General features: G+C 51.1%; 1 protein-coding gene across 1 annotated transcript in view; it reads right to left on the bottom strand.

Moving 5' to 3' along the window:
- LOC119406458 (zinc finger protein 678-like) overlaps nt 1-12,679 on the bottom strand; it is a 40,156-nt gene extending 27,477 nt beyond the window's left edge. The window contains exon 1 of the mRNA XM_049420106.1: nt 12,406-12,679. Within this exon, the coding sequence (XP_049276063.1) occupies nt 12,406-12,679 (274 nt within the window). The remainder of the gene's footprint in view (nt 1-12,405) is intronic.
- Between the last annotated feature and the right edge of the window lie 9,481 nt (nt 12,680-22,160).

Raw genomic sequence — 22,160 nt, 5'->3', positions numbered from 1 at the left:
CTCAATGCAAAATGAATAAATTTATCACAATTGTTCATTGGAAGCATCCATACAATCACCACCATCAACGTCTCTCAAAGGACCCTCTCCTTAACGGGGCCCTCCAACACTATTCGAGCCCCCATTTTTTGCTCATGGGTTGCGTAGACCGAGGGATGGAAAGATTAATGCAGCAAGAATGGCAGCAATAGGGGCACACAGTCCAAAGTTATTCAGCCTAGAAAATTCAAAACACATGAAAAATAAAAGCCTACCCTCAACTCTATTTTCACGGGGTCACATGACCCTCCTACGTAGGGGAAGCTTGCACAGCATCGCTGTCTATTCCACCCGGCGCAGCGGTCATACCGTTACCGCAGTAACAAACAACGTGGTGCAGCACCTCTCTCACTAAGAGAATAAGGGCGAGACCAATAACAATGTGTCGAGGTGAAAGACTTCCACCCTTTGAATGCCATAACAATCACGAGTGCACAACAAGAGGCTGCTACACAGGCAAAAAGAAAAACTTTCGCGTAACAAGCCTCATGTGTGCAATTCTTCTATGCTCGGAAGCTATAGGCTGAAAAGCAGGCAGCATCCCTATCGTGTTTTCAATGAATATCTTTTTTTTTTTACGACGCTATCTGTTTACATTAGTATAAAAAGTACAGCAAACAAAGATTCCTCGAATTCGAAGCAGATACCCTACCACATATACAAAATGAGGCAGCTCGCGAACGTACACAAGCAAGAGAAAGAAGCGAGAGAAGCCTTTCTTACGGACATCCGATCCGCGCAAGCAAAAAGCCAGAGGCGAAATAGCAGCCTGCGCAACTATCGTCTTTTGTAGTAGTCTTTTTTTGTTGTTGATATTGTTGAAATGGTGTCTACTTAGCGTTCAATAAAAAAGTACGCAAAAGAAAACGAGAGAATGATCTCTTTTTTGGTGCATTACCTCGATCACTTCTGACGTTACATTGCTCCAATCAAATTCCTGTGCTCTTCTCCGATAAAAAAAAACTCGCCAGGCCTGCGAGGAACAAGCACCACAGTCAAAGCGAAAGCAGGAAGAGCGGCCTTTCTAGAGCCCATTGTAGACTCTGTTGGGGCAACTAATACAAGTACACATGCAAGGTATACCCACTACGCCATAAATAATCACAATTTTTCTAAGCACCCACTATGCCATTTTTAGTCATTCTTCGGAGAATCGTGGTACCCGCTACACATCTGTAAGGCATTATGTGCACTTTGTGCTGTGGCTGATGATGACGAATTGCTGAGCCCTTTGTAACGGGCTGGAAGCATCCAACTAGTGACTCATAGCTCAATTCGCATTGTGTCAGGTTGTTATTTTACTCTTCTGCCATGCTATATTACATATGTTAACACGATTCCTTGCCCTACATGACGCCTGTAGAGAGTATTTTTTGCGAAGGCGTTACAAGCACCAGCACTGCACTGTAGTGTAATACTCGATTGCCACGCAGAGGGCGCGGGTTAAAATCTCATCCAATCCTAGAAATTTGTTTCTCACTTCATATTTTTTTCACGCAGTAGCGGTTATGGACACCAGAGGCGGCGGACAACTATAGCGCGAAAATCGGATGTTGTGATCTCAAGACAGCATAGGTCGGCAAACTCACTCATGAGTCGACTCACTCAGACTCACTCAGACTCACATCGAGACGTGAGTCTGAGTCTGAGTGAGTCCGGGTGAGTAAAGTTTTTGTGAGTATGAGTCCGAGTGAGTTCGCTTGGGAAAAATTTTGGTGAGTCTGAGTCCGAGTGAGTCCGGTTGAGGAAAATTTTGGTGAGTCTGAGTCCGAGTGAGCCCTAAGGGCAAAATATATTGCATGAGTGAGCCTGAGTGAGCTCCACATTTTTTGCCGACCTATGGTCCTGTCTACTCAACTTCAGCATTACTATCAGCCTTATGTCGGCTCACATTTGTACACACGTGTAGTCCCGCATATGTCAACGCGCTACCGTTCATACGTCAGCTCAATATTTGTTGATCAGAGGCATGAGTTGAGGAGGGAGAGGGGGAGGAGGTGCCTTGACCTCCCCCCGCAAACTTCTTCATGGGAAGTTACTGCTAAAAATATCTCGTGTGAGTCATCTCTTTCAATAAAACGGTCCTTATTGAACTACAAAGTCAGATAACTCGTATTTGAAAGTACGAGATCAAAAGGTGCTAAGTAGCGCGCCGATTATGCGAGATATTGGCGTTAAAGAGCATTGACATTATGGCAGAAAAAGGCTAATTATAGGCTAGCGGACTCATGAGTCGACTCACTCAGACTCACTCAGACTCAGATCGAGCCGTGAGTCTGAGTCTGAGTGAGTTCGAGTGAATTATATTTTGGTGAGTCTGAGTCCGAGTGAGTCCGGTTGAGAAAAATTATAGTGAGTCTGAGTCCGAGTGAGTCCGGATGAGGAAAAGTTTGGTGAGTCCGAGTCCGAGTGAGCTCTAAGGGTAAGATATGTTTCGTGAGTGAGTCTGAGTGAGCTCCACATTTTTTGCCGACCTATGCAAGACAGCTTTCGCTGTAACAAAACTTCAGCGCCAACAATGCCGTCTCCACGCTGGCCTGTGTGAAAGGCGCGAAAGTCCACTTGCGTTAATATAAACATCTCTGGTTGCCATTGTTTTCGTGTTTTGCACAATTTCAACATAGCTTTGCTTTGGAATTCCTGCCTGAGGTACGCGCTAATAGTGTACCCTGAGAAATGCATAATTGCTCACATTGCATGACCTCAGTTGTTCCGGATTGCCAAGTTTTTTCGTGAACCGAAAAACGATCTTAAAAATAGCGGTTTCACTCCGGAACTAAATAATAGATAAAGTTTCGGTTACATTTCCGTTCCGGTCGAAAATATCGAGTTTTTTTCGTTTTTGGTTTTCGTTCCGTTACGACACACTGGTGCAAACGAAACCAGCTGTGTCCACATAGTACCATCAGTGAGGCCAGGTGATCACAAAGAAACACTACATACAGGTATAGAACTGTACGGGGCACACCACACTGAGCACAATTTAGGGCCTGTTATGACAAAGTTGCTAGATGTGAAGATATGATACGCCTCATCTAGTTTTGTCCCTGTACGTATAGTTCTTTTTGATTCCATTGCAACATTCTGAACTATATTAAAGTGTGGTACGAGATATTTAGCAATTGTGCAGCGACAGTCAAGCGGCATGTGCATGCACAGTAACTAGAAGTCGCTCTTCGAGCTGCCAAAACACTTCAGGCCCAATCTATCGTCTGCTTAAAGGGACACTAAAGGCAAATATTAAGTAGACGTTGATTGTTGAAACAGCGTTCCAGAAACCTCGTGGTGCTTGTTTTGTGCCAAGGAAATGCTTATTTTGAAAGAAAGCCACGTTTTAGTAGTCCGCACGGTGTTAGCGCACTTCAAATCACCCGCCTGAACGGGCCTTCTGACGTAGCAGTTGCCGTGCCCAATGTTGCCCGCCTTTACTGCCCAGCCACCGACGCTACGGTTTCTTGCACAACAGCGGCCATCAACCGTGCCAAGACGCAGCCACAGGCCACTCCGAAACTGTATAGTTAACTGTAACGGAGCTTAGCTTGGCCAACAGCAGCAGTAGAGTATCAACAGTGCAAAAATAGCGACAGCCAAGCACACGCAGCAGTACACGATACCGAAACTGCCACTGAGACGCACAGCTTGGCGAAAACGGGACTTTTGAACCACTCACGCCGTTCCCCATGTTAACTCCAACAAGTTATTTTTTCTATGAATCAAACAGAAACGAACAAGCAGCATTTTATTATGTCCTGTGATGTACGAAAGGTTCTTTTTTTATCACAACTAGTTTTATTACTAGTGGTTAATTGTACTCGGGACTCTTGACATCATTGGGACCATTTCCAAAATGTCCCACTCGTGGCGCACATCGTGTCCGACATTTACCTTAATTTCTCTATTAGTAGAGCACTGCTGTTGATAATACTGACGTTTTAGACGTCCTCACACACTGACCTTTCACTCTGACATAAACTGTTACAGTGAAACCTTGGTGATACGAATCTCGCGGGGTTACCAAAAATATTCATATCATCCGAAATTCGTATCACCAAAAAACATGGAAAATTAGTATGCGACAAAAGAAAGTTGGCATACGTTTTGATTCAGCGTTTCTCAGGGCCGCAGCGACGTCATGAACGGCTCTGAATGATTGCCAGTAAAGTTTTTAAACACAAAGATTATACTTGTACTCGTATATAAGGTGCATGCGCGCGTGTGTAATTAATGAACCACATGTGTTGTGCCCCGTGACCGCCAGTAGCCCCTTCCTAATCTTACTACGTTTGCTTTTCTGCATGACACCAAAGTACCGCGGCAAAAGGGACTTAAGAAGCGCTTTGCACACAATAGATGGAGGCCAAGCTCCTTCGCCAAGACCGTCTGCTTTGTCTCTTGGGGTCTTCATCCACCTTTAATGGGACTGCATGGCGGACCCACAGCCCAAGTTTCAGTCTTGTTTCATATAACGCCTGATTGCGGGGACATGGCTTGCATCGACGTGGCAGGCACGTGTTAACACAGTACAAAGACGCTGCTGCCTCGAGCAAGGAGCACGCGTCAACGCGTCGAAAAAAAAAAAAGCGCGACGTCAACGTCATCTGTAACCTAAACGCGAAGGCGCCTAAAGGCCTCCAATATTCGCGCGCACTATCTCGGAGGCAAAGACACACCGTTGATGGTCGCGCAGCGCGCATGCCCGCGCCCGCGCGTGACCGCCGCGTCTTCCGCGACAGCGCGGGCCGCAGCTGTTCGTACCTGTGCGCTAGCGTACGTTCGTATCAAACGTCGCGGGGTGCAAATCGGTTCGCAACAACCGTACTCCAATACATTGCAGGCTAATGGGCCTTGGCCGGGACCACAGAAAAATTCGTATCACCCCGTAATTCGTACGAGCCGTGATCGTATCACCGAGGTTTTACTGTATTTGCCTTTAGTGTCCCTTTAACGTACATCCTCCATGTAAGTTCAACAGGTTCCGAAATGGAGGCATAGACTGAAGAGGTACAGACCGAAACACATACCACACTGCGAAACACAGCATGCGCATACGAGCAAGGTTTCAACACTGCCTATGGATGTATGCTGCATCGTCAACTGGATTGCTGCTTTACAACCACGACTTGAGCCAGTACTGTGATTAATCAGGGTGCATAAATGTGCGAGCCGGCCCATAGACCTTGTGAACCAAATGGCACAGTGCTGCACCATGTGAAGTGGTTTAGCTGCTGCAGGGAAACCTAACAAAATTCACAACTATGCGTTCATCAAACAATAATAAAAATATCTGATGATTTCAGATGCAAAATAATGCAAACAATTCGCAATGCAGCGTGAAGCAGATTGATATACACACAATGCGAAAGAGAGAGGTGGCAACATCATGTCGGCTGCTTCATCCCCCGTAAACACTGTATGCTGTTGCCTCTGGTTTTTCATCTAGCCTTTTCCACAGTGTACAATGTCCATTACGGCATTAAACAAAAAGCGAAAAAGCCTTTGCATTTGCTGGGAGTAGTTTCTGTCACAGCATGTGATGGACCCTTGTAAAAAAGACATAAGCACGCAGAAATGGCAACGAAAAACTACCCTATAAGAATCTGTACAGTTCATGAACAGAGTTTCCAGTGAGTTAACAAAATGAAAGGCAATGTCTACGTTACAGTATTTGCTGCATTACCAGAAGCTCAGAGGTGGACATGGTATGTGGCGAAGTAATTTTCACAACTTAGCAATTAGTGCAATAGTACACCCCCTTCCCCAGCTGACATTTTAATCATTTTGCTCACACTGATGCACTTTTGCTACTAGCTGACGGTGTGTGTACTTTTCTCTCAGAAGAAAAATGAAAAAGAGATGCCGCGGTGACGAGAGAAATAAGATATGTAATAGGAGAGAAAGAAAAGAGAAAGGGAACACACTGTTTCCTAATACAAGAGGAGCATGGGCTCCTGTGCTACCTTTCCCTAATGGACTGGGAAGCACTGCTGTTCTCAACATCAACGCTAATCGCATAAAAATATTTTTAGTAGCTTCAAGAGAACTGTCTAGCTAATTAGGTGCATAGTGCTCACGGAGTGAAACACGACATCAAAACTTTAGGTAGAACGACTAGTTTGCGCATTTGCATGGGATGACCACATCACGCTGGAAGGGATCTCGCCACTAAAGCTACTGAAAACATGCATGAAACCTGTGCCAACATTGCATGTTGCCCCTCTTGATTTTCAACCAACACATTCCAAACTGTAGAGTGAGCCATGCTGTAGAAATATGTCGAAATGCCTACATTCGAGAGAAGGTCAAGAATGCATACAACATAAGTTGTTACATAATTGAACCGTGCTTTACACACCAATAAAAATTTCACTATCTGCATTTTTTTCTCCTATTCGCATGCGGGAATCGCAAAAGTAGTTGTGCCTGGCAATGCAGTTGAACTGTACAACTATGGTAATACGATTGTCCTTCTTCAAAATCCAGGTATAGGTGCCCCAAAAAGTAAAACGGAGCATGCGAGCTGTGGCCAAACTAGGTAAAACTGCATATGAGCACACTCTATCAGCAGATAACCAGAGCGCGTCAGCACATTTGGCTGACCCATCCCGATATTCTGATGCTCACCTTATCACCGGCTCAAGCGCTGCTACCCTCACTGCACGTCAGGGGCGCTTCCAATGCTTCATGCACATGTTTGCCCGAGTCGTGAAGAAATCATCGCAGGCGTGCGCTTTCTGCATCGCCAAGAATGCCACCACTTTCCCCTCGACGAGCAGTGATGGCAGCAGCTCAGCTTCGCTCGAGCCGGCGATAAGGCGAGCATCAGAACATCAGGATGGGTCAGCCGGATATGCCGACACACTCTCGGTATCTGCAGCACATCTTCTAATAGAGATTCAGTTTTGCCCAGTCTGGCCACAGCTCGCATGGTCTGTTTTACTTTTGGGGCACCTGTACGTTCGAAGTCCAGGTACATGTTAGAGAGCCATAAACAATGCAACTACCAAAAGGTTCACAGAAGGCTGCTATACGGCATTCTTGGGCATTGATGTTCTCTGTGGGTCACGTATATCTAAGAAAATTTTTTCCCCACCAGGATGCCTACATTTCACAGACAAGTTCAACGAGCAAATTTTAGTGCCTTGGTAAAAATGTACAATGAGGTCGTGGGAGGAACTGCAGTGCTGCAATTCCAGTGGATATTTTCATTAAGATGCAAAGATCTAAAGTTGTTTTCAGTATTTGTTGGCTCCGCTCCTTTCATGTTCTCTTCCACGCACTAACCAGTTGAATGGTCGAGGCATCTGGAATCAATGAGAGAGGGCATGGCATATTGAGATTTCAGCTAAATAAAACTGCATGGAAATGTGGAGCACATGCATGATACAGATAGAGCATGCTTTATGCACTAACGTGTCTAGCATATCATTAAAAGCTTGTATCTAATCCTCTCTCCAAATCTGCAATGGTGGCTACGGTTCTCTGCTGCTCAGCACGAGCTCAGGAGTTCACTGCCAGTCACATTCTGACAGGCTGAAAACACAAGGATGCTTGTAGATACGTGCATGTTAAGGAAATCCCATATTGCTAAATTGCTAAAACATATTGATCAACTGTCGTTGATACCCCAACGACATAGATTAATATCTTATGGCCCTTTCCAGCATAACCACTTAATGTTTGGCGCTTGACCCCCCCCCCCCCCAATTGCGAACATTGTCAAAACAACCCATTAGACCCCCCCTTCCCCCCCCCCCGCCCCCTTGCAAAGAAACCCTGGCACCACCCCTTCCCCAACTAATATTGGATCGGAACTCAATGGTCGATGCTTCAGCCAAATCGCGCTCTGGGAGACAGATCGCGATCAAAATCGCCCGTTGACACCGGCATAAACAACGCGCGCACCACATGTTGCCACATCACTGTCCGCACGCACACCCGATGAACACAGCAGTCGCGAGAAAGGCGCGTTCCTACGCAGCGAACCTAAGCGCGCGATGCACTTGACGGGAGCAAACAAGGGGCAACCGCACACAGGACTACTTTAAAAACTGCAGCCAGTCAGATAAAGCTGAGTCGACGAGTCCTGCACCATTCGGCAAGTTGTTCAAAGGGCTTTTGTTGTCTCCTTGAAAACTCGAAAGCTGAGCGCAAGACTGAGTAGCGTAGTTAGCACGCAGTCTTCGAGTCATCACTCCTTTTGATCCCTGTAAAGCTTGGTCACAAAACAACAACCGAAGGCTCTTTCGCTGACTGTAGGCACACGAAATCAACACTCGCAGGAGAAGACCGCACGGTGCTGCGCAACATGTGTGACCTTTCAAACGACTGCCGACTTCCCTCCACGCCAGCACGCCAGCCAAACTCACTTATCCAGAGAACTGACTTATTCATAGAGTTAGTACAGGCTCGAGAGAGAAAACTGAGCTGTAAGAGCGCCCACCAGAAGAACACCGCCATTACACTTAATTAATTAGCTTAATTAACCAATCAGTCACTAATTACATCCGCGCTGTCATGGTTGCCCGTGCAATTATTTACGGAACAGCTAAAATTAGCGCTTTGAAAGGCTACTACGGGTGTTTCAACGCATGAGAGACGTGCGAACAGGGTTTGATGTTTATCTGGGATATTTTGGGGAAAAATTCAAGGGTATTCAGGAAATTTACAGCGCGCATGACTTGTGACGCAGGAAGCGGTGTTTACACGCGCTTTTGCTAGATAGCGCAACCGTCGCTCGCAGCGCTCGCAGTGCGTCGTCGTCTGCGCTTTCTGATGACACGTGCTTACAACTATAATTTACATGACCTCACTTTCATTATCCTCGATGAAAACTGAATACTATCGTCAAGTCTAACGTCTCAGCGGCTGTAACGTTCGCAGGGTATTGCGGCGCCCTTGTGGTAGGAGATTTTATAGGGGCCCTGCAACACTTTTTCAAGTAATCATCGAATAGCTTCATTAAAAGAGTTTACTGCCTCACGAATCGACTGCCGCAAAAACTTTGGGAATCCGTCAAGTACGAGCGGAGTTACAGGGGCGAGCGCGCTGAAAGCAAGGCAGGGGGCCCAAGGGGCGAGGAGATGTGTCCGTTTGTCAGCGCGTTTTTTTTTTTTTCCTTCTTTTTTTCGCACGCGCGCGCGGGCGTGGCGGCTACAGTAACTATGCAGATCACGATGCTCAAATCAGCTAACGGCTGTGGACATTGGGCTTATGGCGCAGTTATTTGTGTTTATCGCATCATTTGACGAGAGAAGAGGGAACGATTTCTAGCTTTGAGAATTGCAGTTAAAACTCAATCTAAAAAAAACCCGATTTTATGAATTTCCCGATCGCACCAAGAAATATCCACTCCCCATGCAGGGACCCATATAGGGTTCAATGTTGTCGTCACCTCGAATTAACGAAGCTTTCATGGCACTGAACTTGATATAACGAAGTTTTCCAGGAATAAGTGAGCATTGAAAAATGCAGTGATTTCTTCCCAACTTTCACACAGACAGCTTTTCTACGGATATGCGCTTTAACCCTTTAAAACATCTAGCCACCCTAGTCATGACACTAGTTTTATTTTGATGAGGCTGCCCACCACTGTGAGCACTTTTACATATCAAATGGTGCTTGTCGGCAGTGGTTTGTTGTCCTTGTAGTTAGTCCCACAGCAACATGGTGGTTGCTTTCATTATTTAATGGTTTATGCAATAGATGGCACTGATCGTATCCTGGGAACTTTCTTGCGTTGCCTGCTTGCACATTAGCTGCATTCGTTCTCCCTGTCTTTGAATGGCATCTCGTGGTAGCTTCATGTGACCATCTGCCTTGCCTGCATTGCCAGAACACGGGAGTAATTCATGCTCGGGCTGCCCTCGTGGACTTTTAACACGTGCAGGTGTGTATTAGTGGCAAATAGAGTGCCGCGATAGCTTTCAGGCGACACTACGTTAAAAATCTTAGATTTCGATGACCGAGAAATCTCTCCCTCAATTTTACGAACTTCCTGATTTAATGAAATAATGAGTGCCCCGATCACTTTGTAAAGTTGAGTTTCAACTGTAATTACAAATTTGAGGCAGTGTGCTGCGCTGTGCTCGCGTGTTCTCAGGGGCCTCGATTACCGATCGGCGGCATTTTCCGACCATGCTGAAAAAGTGTTGCAGGGCCCCTTTAATGCGCGGGCCCCAAGCAGGGTTTCTTTTTTTAATCCTCTTTGATGGGCTTGCGGGGAGCTCTTCCTCAAGAGTGTGTACTAACTCTATGCACTTATCCTAGCTGCTGCTGGTAAAAATGGAGCTTTGATATAGACATGGCACCAAACATCAAGTGCGAAAAATATTTGAACAACTTACATTTGCTGTTACATATGTTTTTGGTGAAATCCTTCAACATAGCTCACTTCCAAAAAGGCAGGGGTTAGCTAGCCAGTTTCGCACCCAGCAGAAAGGAAGAAGTGGGGTGTATTTCTAACCGCAGACTGCAAAGGTCACTGAAGTGGCCTAAAAAATTCCACGTGCAAAAAAATATCTGTCAGGAAGGTGCGGGAGAGGGGTGTGGATTAGTTAGTGGCTTCATGGGGGGGGGGGGTGCAATCATCCAGTTGTCACCCCCTTGGATCCGCTACTGCTAACACTTTGTTTTGATAAAAGTAATGTGTGTAATAAAAGTAAAAGTACATGAGTGACCGCGTTATGTCGGACAATGGGCTACCTTTTAGATGCCTGTAATGTCCCTGGTAAGCCTACGATATGCATACAACTTAAATTACACAAAGATGTTGATACTTGGCTCAAAGTGCAGCATAAGCAGCTGCTCACTCAAGCTTCGCATGAAATTGATTCCGGAAATTTGTGGGATCAGCCAGAATTTTTCATCTCTTCTAGCCTCCGTCTCTCCCTGGACTTCAGCCTTATTTGAATGTCTGACCAGACAACTTATGTTAACAAAGCTAGCTGTCATTGAGGCCAGCCAGTCACACCTAAAATGCTTTTAAATACAGGCATAGAAGATTACGTGGCTCTCCACATGTAGCACAATATTACATGGCACTGTAGTGACATAGCTGCCAAACAGTTGCGAGCTTATGCTTGATGTACGGTGCACCTCACCCAGTTCTGTCACCGTACATAATTCTGTTCAGTTCGCTTGCAACATTTGCAGTTCCAATGTAGCTCGCCCTTACGTAATACTCAGACAGGGGTCTTCAAGGAAAAAATAAATGATGATGATGACTTTCATCGGTTCAACCCACCAATCAAAGAGTGACGTAACTGAGGAAAGCTGCCTTGCTTCTTTTGTGCGCATCTGTCCCTTTACGTACCAATGTATTACCCTTCATGCAATACAGATATTGTGAACTTCGGAGAACTTGTGAACTTGTTTCCATGCCATTGTTGTTAGGGTCTTGGGCAGCAGGAAAAAGGACTATGGTCGGATACAACTTTACAAGTCTGCAGCACTTCCTCATCAAAGGTGTATGCACACAAGCCGTCACCAATGGGCATGCGCTCCAGACTCATGTCGTGAGTCGTACTGCCGGTGACCCCACTTTCGGAGAATATTGCTGAGTGTATGAGCCATAGAGTCTCCTATAGATACACTAGAGGGAACTCTGAGGCTCATGTCTATGGGAGCTGCAACGCATGGCGCTTCAGCCAGCATGGGAATGATGGGTAGTATACGGATTTGTCTAAACTTCGTTCTTTCGGCTCTGTTTGGCTCCGTATCGCCTACATCCAATTTGTTGCAAGACGAGGTTCAGCAACAGTCAGCAGTTCCACTTCATCACTTTAACCTTTTTAGGCTCACCAATTTAAATCTAGTCACTAAGTTCACAACGATTCGTTCTTTTATACGAAACGAACGCCAAAACACAGCAAGAAACGAAGCCACAAGTGCGTTCGAAGCCGTAAGTACGAAGATTAGGCAAATCCGTGTACTACCCATCATTCCCATGGTGGCTGAATGATCACAGATCTAGGTAATTGAAGGAAACTCTATGGTATGATACTAAAACTTTAGCGCAAACCGAGCACGGCGGACAAAGAAACGACGAAGACAGGCGCTAACCTAAGAACGTCCCATGGCGTACGACACAGAACCCACCTTCTTTGTCAGAGTTCAAAACACAAAGGCCATTGCTCTTGAGGTAGGACGCCACTCGTCCAAGTGGAACAACTCTTCCTTGGTGGGAGTGTCGGCGAAGAACATCAACACCCTCAGAAATGCAGCGGTCACCTTCACTTTCGGAGCGCGTTTGAGACGTCATGCACCAACGACAGCAGTTCTGCCGGTGATTGCCTCCTTTCAACGGCGAACTTGGGACCAAGCGAGATGGTTCTGCTGACGTGGTCTGGCATGATGGTGTTCACCTGCCAGACCACGTCAGCAGAACCATCTCGCTTGGTCCCAAGTTCGCCGTTGAAAGGAGGCAATCACCGGCAGAACTGCTGTCGTTGGTGCATGACGTCTCCAAACGCGCTCCCGAAAGTGAAGGTGACCGCTGCATTTCTGAGGGTGTTGATGTCTTCGCCGACACTCCCACCAAGGAAGAGTTGTTCCAGTTGGACGAGTGGCGTCCTACCTCAAGAGCAATGGCCTTTGTGTTTTGAACTCTGACAAAGAAGGTGGGTTCTGTGTCGTACGCCATGGGACGTTCTTAGGTTAGCGCCTGTCTTCGTCGTTTCTTTGTCCACCGTGCTCAGTTTGCGCTAAAGTTTTAGTATTATGGAATACCAACTAGCCCGCTCTCACACCTTGCTTCTATGTATGAGCAGGAGTATTTCTTTAGGGAGGCGATCGGTTGCCGCGCTTCGTTGTATCGGCAGGGCCTCTTCGGACTTCTTAAGTTGTGTCCAACTATAGTTGCATAGTACGTAGGTGGTGATCATTGACAAGCCCAGCTTGTCAATACCACGTATAGGTTCTCGACATACCACACAAAAACGCAGTAAAAACACTGACTCGTTACGTTTACGCCAGTTTTTTAATTGATAATCACCACACTTCGAAAATGCACAGATGCTGAAGCAAGTTTCTGGTGAATACCCATATGGCACAGGTAATTAATTGGAACGTGCAGATAACATTACCTACGGCATAGAACACGCTGCATTTCCACTGCAAGCAACTTGAACGCATGGTGGGCGGAGCAATTTTTGCACTGAATTAGAGGCTGGGACCAAGCTAGTTGGTATAGCGACGTATTGAAACCGGTAAGTGCACCCTGACAAGGACAATCGAAACAATCGCTTTTGTTGTCCCTGTATAGGTGTGCTTACAGGTTTCAATGTCAGTTTTTGCAGCATAGCATTCGAAAGACTTGTCAACATACTACTGCCATTGGCATTTCAAAATGAGAGAAGAAAACACGAAGCAGCTTATTTTTAAGTGCAGTACAATGCTACAAATCAATGAAACAGCCCTGCACAACAGACTTCATTCAATACAACTGTGGCGTATACATAAACACATGGATATGCATACATCACTTGCACATAACACACACTTGGCCAAATGCTAGGCTCCATTAGAAACACTGCGAGGCTTTGTGCCTTGCCTGCGGTTGTCCAAGTATCATGCGTGTCCTTGCTGTTGTTTAAGTGGATTAGTGGCAGATTTCATAGGGGATGTAGACCAACTTTTAGCCACTGTAGCCCAGCACCTGAAACCAATAAATGAGATGCACATATCACATGCTTTCTCAACACTCCCTGTGATAGTTTAAGAGTGAATGTCATCAGGCAAAAAGTTTCTGATCTTGTGAGTAAACAAATGGCGCATAAGCTCATGCTTCCATGCAGAATTCCAGGGACAGAGGTGGCACTGGTAAGGTCTCACGCCGGTGTGGACGCGCATGTGCGTGGCCAAGTTGCCTTTACGGTTGAAGGCTTTGCTGCAGTGCTCACATTTGTATGGGCGCTCGCCTGTATGTATCACTTGGTGTCTCTGCAGGGCAGATTTCTTTCTTGAAGCATAGCCACACACAACACACTTGAACACACGCTTTTTTGTGGGAGATCCCAGACGAGGTGGCTGGCCGGGGCGACGACGTACAGCAGCCCAGTCTGCGCAATGCAAAACGGTGAATCTTTAGCAAACGACAGAGTTGTTATTGAAGGGCAAGATAGGGAGGCTAGCTAGTACAACTACTCTACACTGGAGCTAGAGGGTGGTGACACTGAGAAGTGAGGAAAGACAGAATTATGACAAGAACGTTCACATAAATGTTTTGAAAAAAACACAACCCTTATGACCTGCATTGGAGCTCATGTGGGAGATATAACAGTGGGGATGGAGCCATATTTCCTTGTATATGCCTACACAAGTGTATCAGAATCATTTCCGGCAGGGAGTGAACCTGCAACCTTCGGTTCCGAAGGTTGCAGGTTCGCTCCCTGCCGGTGGCAAGTTGCCTTTTCGTCCAGTTTAATTTCTTCACATTTATATTACACCTTACTACAATACGCTTAAAACAGTACAATTAACATCCCCTATACCTTCCTTGCCTTTATTATCTGCTGGTTTTCATCAATGTTGTTTCAAACAAAGAGACGAGCCCTCGAAATTCCCTTTTTTCAATAGACTACAATGACCTTTTTGATACGGTCTTTTTTTGCTAACAATGCAGCTGACGTTGTGAAGTGGTTAAGGTGCCGCTGGGGCATCAAGCAAAACCCGTTATAGAGCGTTTCTCCAACGACAGAAAGATCTGAGCACTTCAGATGCAGCCGAAAGTGAACAATTTGCAGCGAAACGTCAAGCACAACGATTCAAACACAATACATTACAAACTGAGGCAACTTCAAGTCTGCTGCTTCGTCCCATATCACAACCCTGTGTCTTGTTGCCACTTTTTTTTTTTATTGAAATAGAAAATAAATGAAGGAGTTGTTGTCACCATTGCTTGGTGACGGCTACCCCTTTCCACATAGTTGTTAGGATAATAAATAAATAAAATATATATATATTGTGGAGATAGGTTTGCACTAGGCTTACCTACGAGCGCGACCGTGCAGGGACGCGACGTTCTCCACTGCCGCTGCGTGCGACGACGCTGCGGCCGGGTTCGTCGTTTTCTCCGACACGGCGCAGAAACCACGCACGAGGCAGGGTAACAGCAACAACGGGTTTATTAACCCCAAGATGCAGCACAGTACGACACTCCAGGGCTTGCAGGCCGTATAGGGGAACTCCGCAAGATCGAGCAAGTACGCTTGCCAGCGGCGCTAAGACTACCACACAAAGGGCAGCGGTCGAGCACACGAACGAGAAGCCGCCTGCTAGAGCAGCGCGTCAACCTCTCGTGCTAGCCTGAGAGCATCTGACGCGGGCAAGCCCGCGCCAGACAGAAGCGAGCTCAAGGGGGAAGGGGGTTGTCACTTGGCGGCCAATGAGGAACGGCGTTGCACAGTGACGTAAGCTAGCTTGGCGGCGTGAGCATGTGAGCATGTCGAGGCATGCCCGGACGCGTGCCCGCGCGCCGGGAGCTGACGCATGGCTTGCACCAGACAAAGAGGCCTGGCGCTGCCGCCGCGTCGCCATACCGCCGATTAACGGCGGTTCCCCGGCGCTCGAGCCGCGCGGGGCCAACACGCGCGCTAGCTGGGGAAACGAGGCGCCAAAGGGAAGGGCGCGCTCGATTCCCACATTCCCCCCTCCTAAAGACCGAGGCCAGCCTGTGAAAGGGGCTGTCCGAGGCCAAGTGGCAAGGTCAGCTCAGCCGCAAGGGGGCTGGCCAACGGGGCAAAGTCCAACAGGGGGGTGTCGTCTTCCCGGAGGTGCAAGTTCAAAAGGTCGGCCATGGCCACACAAAAGTTCCACCAAAAGTTCCACCACAAGGGGAGTGCCCACCGCCGGGAAGAAGGTCCACAGCCCAGGAGGAACGGGGGCAAGACTGCACAAGGGCGGGCAGCCAGCCCGCTTGAAGTTCGCCGTACTGGAGAGCTTGGCAGCCGGGAACGTACGAGGCGTGGCTGCCAGTTGCGTGCGGCAGCCAACCGCCGGAAAGTCGCTGGGACGGGGGGCCACACAGAACAGCAGGCAGCCAGGAAACGGAGCCGGAGCGACCACGCTCGGGACTGGGCCGAAGCTTCGGTGGGCGGACTAGCCGCCGAGGGTGGCTGCCGAAGCTGCCAGGTGGGTAAGGCAGGATGGAGGTGGCCGCAGGGCAGAAGGCAGGCAGCAGGCCACAGCTGGAACGACCAGGGAACAGCAGGCCATCAGGTCTGGAACAGGCTGGTGGCAAGGTAGGCGCCGGGAGACGACAGGGCGATGCAGGAGTGGACAGAAATGCCCCCGGCATAGCCGGCTGCCGAAAAGGGGTGCCTGCCTGACCGTGCTGCCCAACAAAGGGGCGCTTGCCAGGTTATGGCTTGGACAACACGTCAGAGGGTATTTTCGGCCAAGAGGGCCTTCTACCACTTACAGACGTGTGCCGCCGCACCTTAGCGGTTATTCTCCATTCACTGTCATGGTATGGAATAAAGTCCAACTACCCGTCAGTGGGAGAAAGGTTGCTTAGGTGCGTTTCCGCAGGTTGTACCGAGGGCGTGGCTTGGAGCCAGCCTTCTCACGGTTTTCCCGCGGTTCGGTGACCGCCTCCCCCCCTCCCAAGTCGTTGCTGCGGGCAACGAAAGGGTTGAGGTCGGAGACGTTAACTGGACCGCCGACTTGTCTCCCTTGGGAGTCAGCCAGCTTGTACACCAGAGGCGACATTTTGGTCTGCACTCGGTATGGGCCCAACCACTTGGCCGACAGGGAGGCAGAGATGCCTTTGGCGGCGTCACTCAAGACGTGATTGCGCCTGAGGACGAGATCGCCGACATCGTAGTGCACTTCCCGATGCGACCGGTCGTATTGAGCCTTCTGTCCAGCTCGCGCTTTTGCCAGGTTGGAACGCGCCAGGTCGAGGGCTGCGTCCATCCGTGAGCGCAGTTCCGCCGCGTAGCCAGACGGGCCGGCTTTTGTGGCGGACGCCCCGCTGCCGCCCCGCAGAACGCGGTCCATGGGGTTCGGCAGCTCCTCTCCCAAAGTTGAGGAAAGCGGGCGTGTACCCGGTTGAACGGTTCACCGTGGACCGCAAGGAGAAGCCTATCTCGTTAAGATAGGCATCCCAATCCCTGTGTTGCTGCGCAAGGCTGTCAGCAAGGGCTTGAGGTTTCGGTTTATCCGCTCAGTCGGGTTGGCCTGTGGGTGATACGTGGTTGTCTTGCGGTGCTTAATGCCAAAGGCAGCACACGCATCCACAAACACCTTGGCCGTGAAGTAGGACGCATTGTCCGTGATCAACTCCGCCGGAAAGCCAAAGCGGGTAAAGACCTCGGTCCACTTGTCCCAGATTGCGCGTGCCGTTAGCTTCCGAAGGGGAAACAGTTCGACCCACTTCGTGAAGTGATCTGTGACAGCCAGGAGAAAAACATGGCCTCTCCGGCTTCTTGGGAAAGGTCCCATAATGTCACAGGCCGCGACTTGCCAGGGTTGTTGGCTGTCGATCGGCTGCATGAGCCCGGGGGGCTTGCCACCACGAGGCTTCACACATTGGCACACGCGGCATGAGCGGGCGTAGTGAAGGGCATCACGCTTCATGCCAGGCCAGGTAGCAGAGCGGCACAACTTTTGAAAAGTCTTAAGGCCACTCGCATGTCCGGCCAACCGCGAGTCGTGGAAATAGCCGAGGGTGGCTTTCCTTAGACTGCGGGGTATCACCACCTTGAAAGACTCCTGGGGAGCTTCTTCAGATGGGACATAGCGCAGGAGAACGCCATCAGCATCAAGCAGATACGAATCCAACGTGCCCGCAGCAATACCAGTCTGCGTCCGGCACTCGGCGCCGACAGCAATACCAGCTGTCCGTTTGCGCCCGGCGGCTTGACCGCCACGCTCCTCTTGGGAGCTCAGCTCTTTGAGCCCGTCAACAATTTGCTGACAAAACGGATCGTCCTGCTGTGCCTTAAGTAGGTCCTCTCTGCTGAAGACGATACCGGCGGACGTTACAGGGTCTACCAGGTGTGCGTCCTCACCCAAGGCGGTCGACTCGAAAGTCACTGCGCCGTCGGGGTTCGCGCCTTTCGACCCATTGGAGCCAGGGGCCCCTGAGTCTACTCGGTGCGAGTGCTCTTGGGAGTGGCGGACATAAGTGTCAGACGCCAGAACGGGGGCACGCGACAAGGCGTCGGCCACGACGTTCGAACTCCCTTTCCGGTAGCGCACAACAAAGTTGTACCGCTGCAAGGTCAACGCCCAGCGCGCGAGGCGGCCCGAGGGCTCGCGCAAGCGCTTAAGCCAGGTGAGTGCCATGTGGTCCGTCTCCACCACGAACGGCACGCCGTCGACGTAGCAGTCGAACTTCCGGAGAGCAAAGACTATAGCGAGACATTCCCGTTCAGTCACGCTGTAGTTGCGCTCGGCGGCGTTAAGTGACCGGCTCGCAAAGGCGACTGGCCGGAGGACGCCGTCGTGCTCCTGAAGCAGTACCGCTCCGAGACCCAGGTCGCTCGCGTCCGCTTGGACAACGAACTCCCTGTTGAGGTCGGGCAGCTTCAGATCGGCTGTGGCCACTAGAGCTTGAGATAGAGCCTTGAAGGCTCGCTCTTGCTCTGGCCCCCAGCTCCATCGTGCCGACTTTTTCAACAGTGCGGTCAAGGGCGCTTGGAGGTCCGCGCAATTTGGGATGAACTGTCGGTAGTAGTTCACCATGCCCAAAAAGCGCCTCAGGCCCTGAATGTTCGCCGGCGTCGGGTACTCCACAATGGCATCGTACCTTCTCCTCGCACGGCAGAACGCGACCGCTCTCGATGGTAAAGCCCAATAGCGAAATGCGAGTCTCCGCTATTTGAGCCTTCTTCGGGTTCAAGGTCAACCGGCGGCACGCAACCTTTCGAGGACGTCCTCCAAGTGGCGGAGGTGCTCCTCGAACGTTCGAGAGAAGATGACGATGTCGTCGAGGTACGCCATGGCGTGTTGCCATTTAGCGTCCCCGAGAACGCGGTCTATCAGTCTCTGGAACGTAGCTGCAGCTCCAGAACAGCCGAACGGCATGCGGGTAAACTCGTACAAACCTCTGTGGGAGGTGAAACGCAGTTTTCTCCGCGTCAGCCGGCTCCATCTGAACCTGCAGGTAACCGCGGCTAGCATCCAAGGTGCTGAAGTAGCAAGCACCGCCTAGCGCAGCCACGATCGAGTCAACGTTAGGCATAGGATAAGCATCCTTCCTCGTGACCTCGTTCAGCCGGCGGTAGTCCACACAGAGCCGGTGAGAGCCGTCTCTCTTGGGGACCATTACCACCGGTGAACCCCACGGACTGTTTGAGCGTTGGACAACTCCGGTCTCAATCAGCTCATCCAATGCCTGGTCAATTGCTTTCCTCTTCGCCGCACTGACGGGGCGAGGATTGCATTTCCACGGTTGTGCGTCGCCTGTGTCAATCCGGTGCCTCACCAGAGAGGTGCAACCCGGGCGTTCCGTGAACATGTCACTGAAACGTGTCAACAGCGACGACAGGCGTGCCTTCTCATGTGTCGACAAGCTGTCCGGCAAAGGCGGCAGCGAGCGATCCGAGCTGCTGCTTACCGGGGTGGTCACCGGCGTAGCCGAGACCTCGTCCACCACGGTAGCGCTATGCTCGAGAGAAAGCGGTAGGCACGGACCGTTTTCCGCCGCGCCGGCCAAAGGGCCAGGCTCGGCGCCGGAGTGAGAGACACGGGCCGAGGGGGCCACGCTTTGTCTCCTCTCCTCCTGCTCTCTCGTGGCGCCCGGCGACTTACGGGCAGCCGAGACCACGGGAGGTGTAGCGAATGGCCGTAGGGCGCCGGAAGGGCCGTCCCTGTAGCCTCCGCTCGCGACGTCTATCACGATACCCGTGTGCGCGAGAAAGTCGCGACCGAGAATCACGGGCACGGAAAGACCCGGGAGATGCACGAAGCGCTGTCGGCGCGCGCGATTCTCCCAGCGCACAACCAACCGCGCAGCGCCGCACGAGGTGGCGGTACCGCTGGCGAGATGGAAGGCAGTGTCGCAAGCTCGAATGCGGACAGAGCGGTCGCGCAAATGAGCCATAACCTCTTCGCCGAACAGCGAGATCGAAGCCCCGCTATCCAGCAACGCCGCAAACTCTCGACCAGCGATCGTAAGGGCGATGAACGGCGCCGGCGTGGCTGGAAAGTCATGTCCAGCGCGACACGCCATCGGTGCCAGAGCTTGGTTACACCCCCATGCTCTCGTACTGAGCTAGGAGGCCTCCGTTCGCTAGCCGCTGGGGGGGCTCCGCGATCGGATCTCTCCTCGTGCATTGAGGCACGGGGGTTCCGTTCTCGTTCGCCCTGCAGTGCAAAGGGGCACGCCCGGGCGTACGAGTACGGGTCGAGAGCGCGGTCCGAAACGTCCGGCGCGTCTCGTTGCTCTCTCACGGCCGAGGCCACCTCGTGTTTAGGGGGATTACGGAGTGACGAGTCACCACCAGCCCACGCACAACGAGGCTCGAGAGAAGCGGACGGCGGCGGCGGCAGGCTCTCGCCGCCAGTATGTCGCCCTGAATACGCTTCGCATCGGAGGCCAGCTCGTTTAGGTTACGATAACGGGCGCTCCGAAGGTAAGCGGCGAAGGTTGGATGAGCCTGGCGAATGGCTCGCTCTACCTTCTCAGCGTCTGATGCCGTAGGGTCGGCAAGGACGTAGAGCTCCTGCAAAGCCCGGACGTACTCGAGGAGAGATTCGTCGGGATGCTGTGTTCGGAGCTCTAGCTCACGACGCATGCGGCGCTCGTAGTCAGGAGGAAGGAATTCGCTACGGAAGAGCGCCCTAAACTCCTCCATCGAACGAGCTTGGTGGCCGACAAGTCGGTACCACCGCGCCGCTTGGGCTGTCAGCGATACAGGCAATACACTACCAAGCATAACGCTGTCGCTCAGCCCCATCGCCCGCTGATAGCAGTGCAGCGCCTCGAGGTACTCTGTGGCACTCATGCGGTCCGAATAACCGCTGTACTCAGGCAGAGGTACCCGTAGGCTACTCGGTGCGCTTGGCTGAGGGGGCTCGAGGTCTCCCTTGAAAGCACAAGGCTGCGAGCGCGCCGCTTCCAACAGGACGTTTAGGAGCTGCGCCGCAGTTGCGTGCAGCGGCGATTGCTCCGACGCAGGCGCGGCCGTAACAGGGTCGCGCGCCTGTTCTCCGGCATGCACGTCAGACCGAAAAGGGCCAGTAAACGGCATGGAGGAGGTTAGGGTTGTTTCCGCTCCGACGGGCGCATGAGGCCTCACACGATAGGCAAGCGGATCGACCGCGGAGCACGGTGGCCCACGTCTGTCGAAAGTACCGCCAACGGGCATCTGAGGCATGCAAGCGTCGGGAAACGCGGCGACGTTGTCGGCCAAGCGAGCTGGCTCGCGCACGACATTGTCAACCCTTTGCGCTCGCGACCACGGCGGGTCAGGAAGCGCGTTCCCGCCAACACCTGAGTGCCCCCGGTAGGAAGGATCGGGTGCGGCGATTTGAGCTGTCAACCGTGCTGCTGACGGGGAAAGGCCAGCGAGCGGAGACTGCGCCGGGGACAGGCCCATAAGCGCGTGAGCCTCGAACAGCTGATACAGCCCGTTACTGGCTTGGCTAGGACTGTGGTCCTCGTTCAAGCGGCTCGCATCACTGTAGGGGGCCCCGAAAAAGGGATCTCTCCCGGTGAACGCAAGCAGAGGGTCGCCGAGAGGGCCGTACCCCGTGCTGTCGCCGCCGTCCGCCTCGAACGAGATCAAGTCCGTCGCCACAGGATCGAACAGGAACGAGCGCCTCGAGGGGGACTGCTCTGATGCCATGCCGAAACCAAGTTGGGCGCCAGTTATGTGGAGATAGGTTTGCACTAGGCTTACCTACGAGCGCGACCGTGCAGGGACGCGACGTTCTCCACTGCCGCTGCGTGCGACGACGCTGCGGCCGGGTTCGTCGTTTTCTCCGACACGGCGCAGAAACCACGCACGAGGCAGGGTAACAGCAACAACGGGTTTATTAACCCAAGATGCAGCACAGTACGACACTCACGGGCTTGCAGGCCGTATAGGGAACTCCGCAAGATCGAGCAAGTACGCTTGCCAGCGGCGCTAAGACTACCACACAAAGGGCAGCGGTCGAGCACACGAACGAGA

Source organism: Rhipicephalus sanguineus, chromosome 10, assembly GCF_013339695.2.
Source record: "Rhipicephalus sanguineus isolate Rsan-2018 chromosome 10, BIME_Rsan_1.4, whole genome shotgun sequence".
NCBI lineage: Eukaryota > Metazoa > Arthropoda > Arachnida > Ixodida > Ixodidae > Rhipicephalus > Rhipicephalus sanguineus.
Note: the sequence above shows the minus strand (reverse complement) of the source record. Positions and strands in the feature narration are given on the sequence as shown.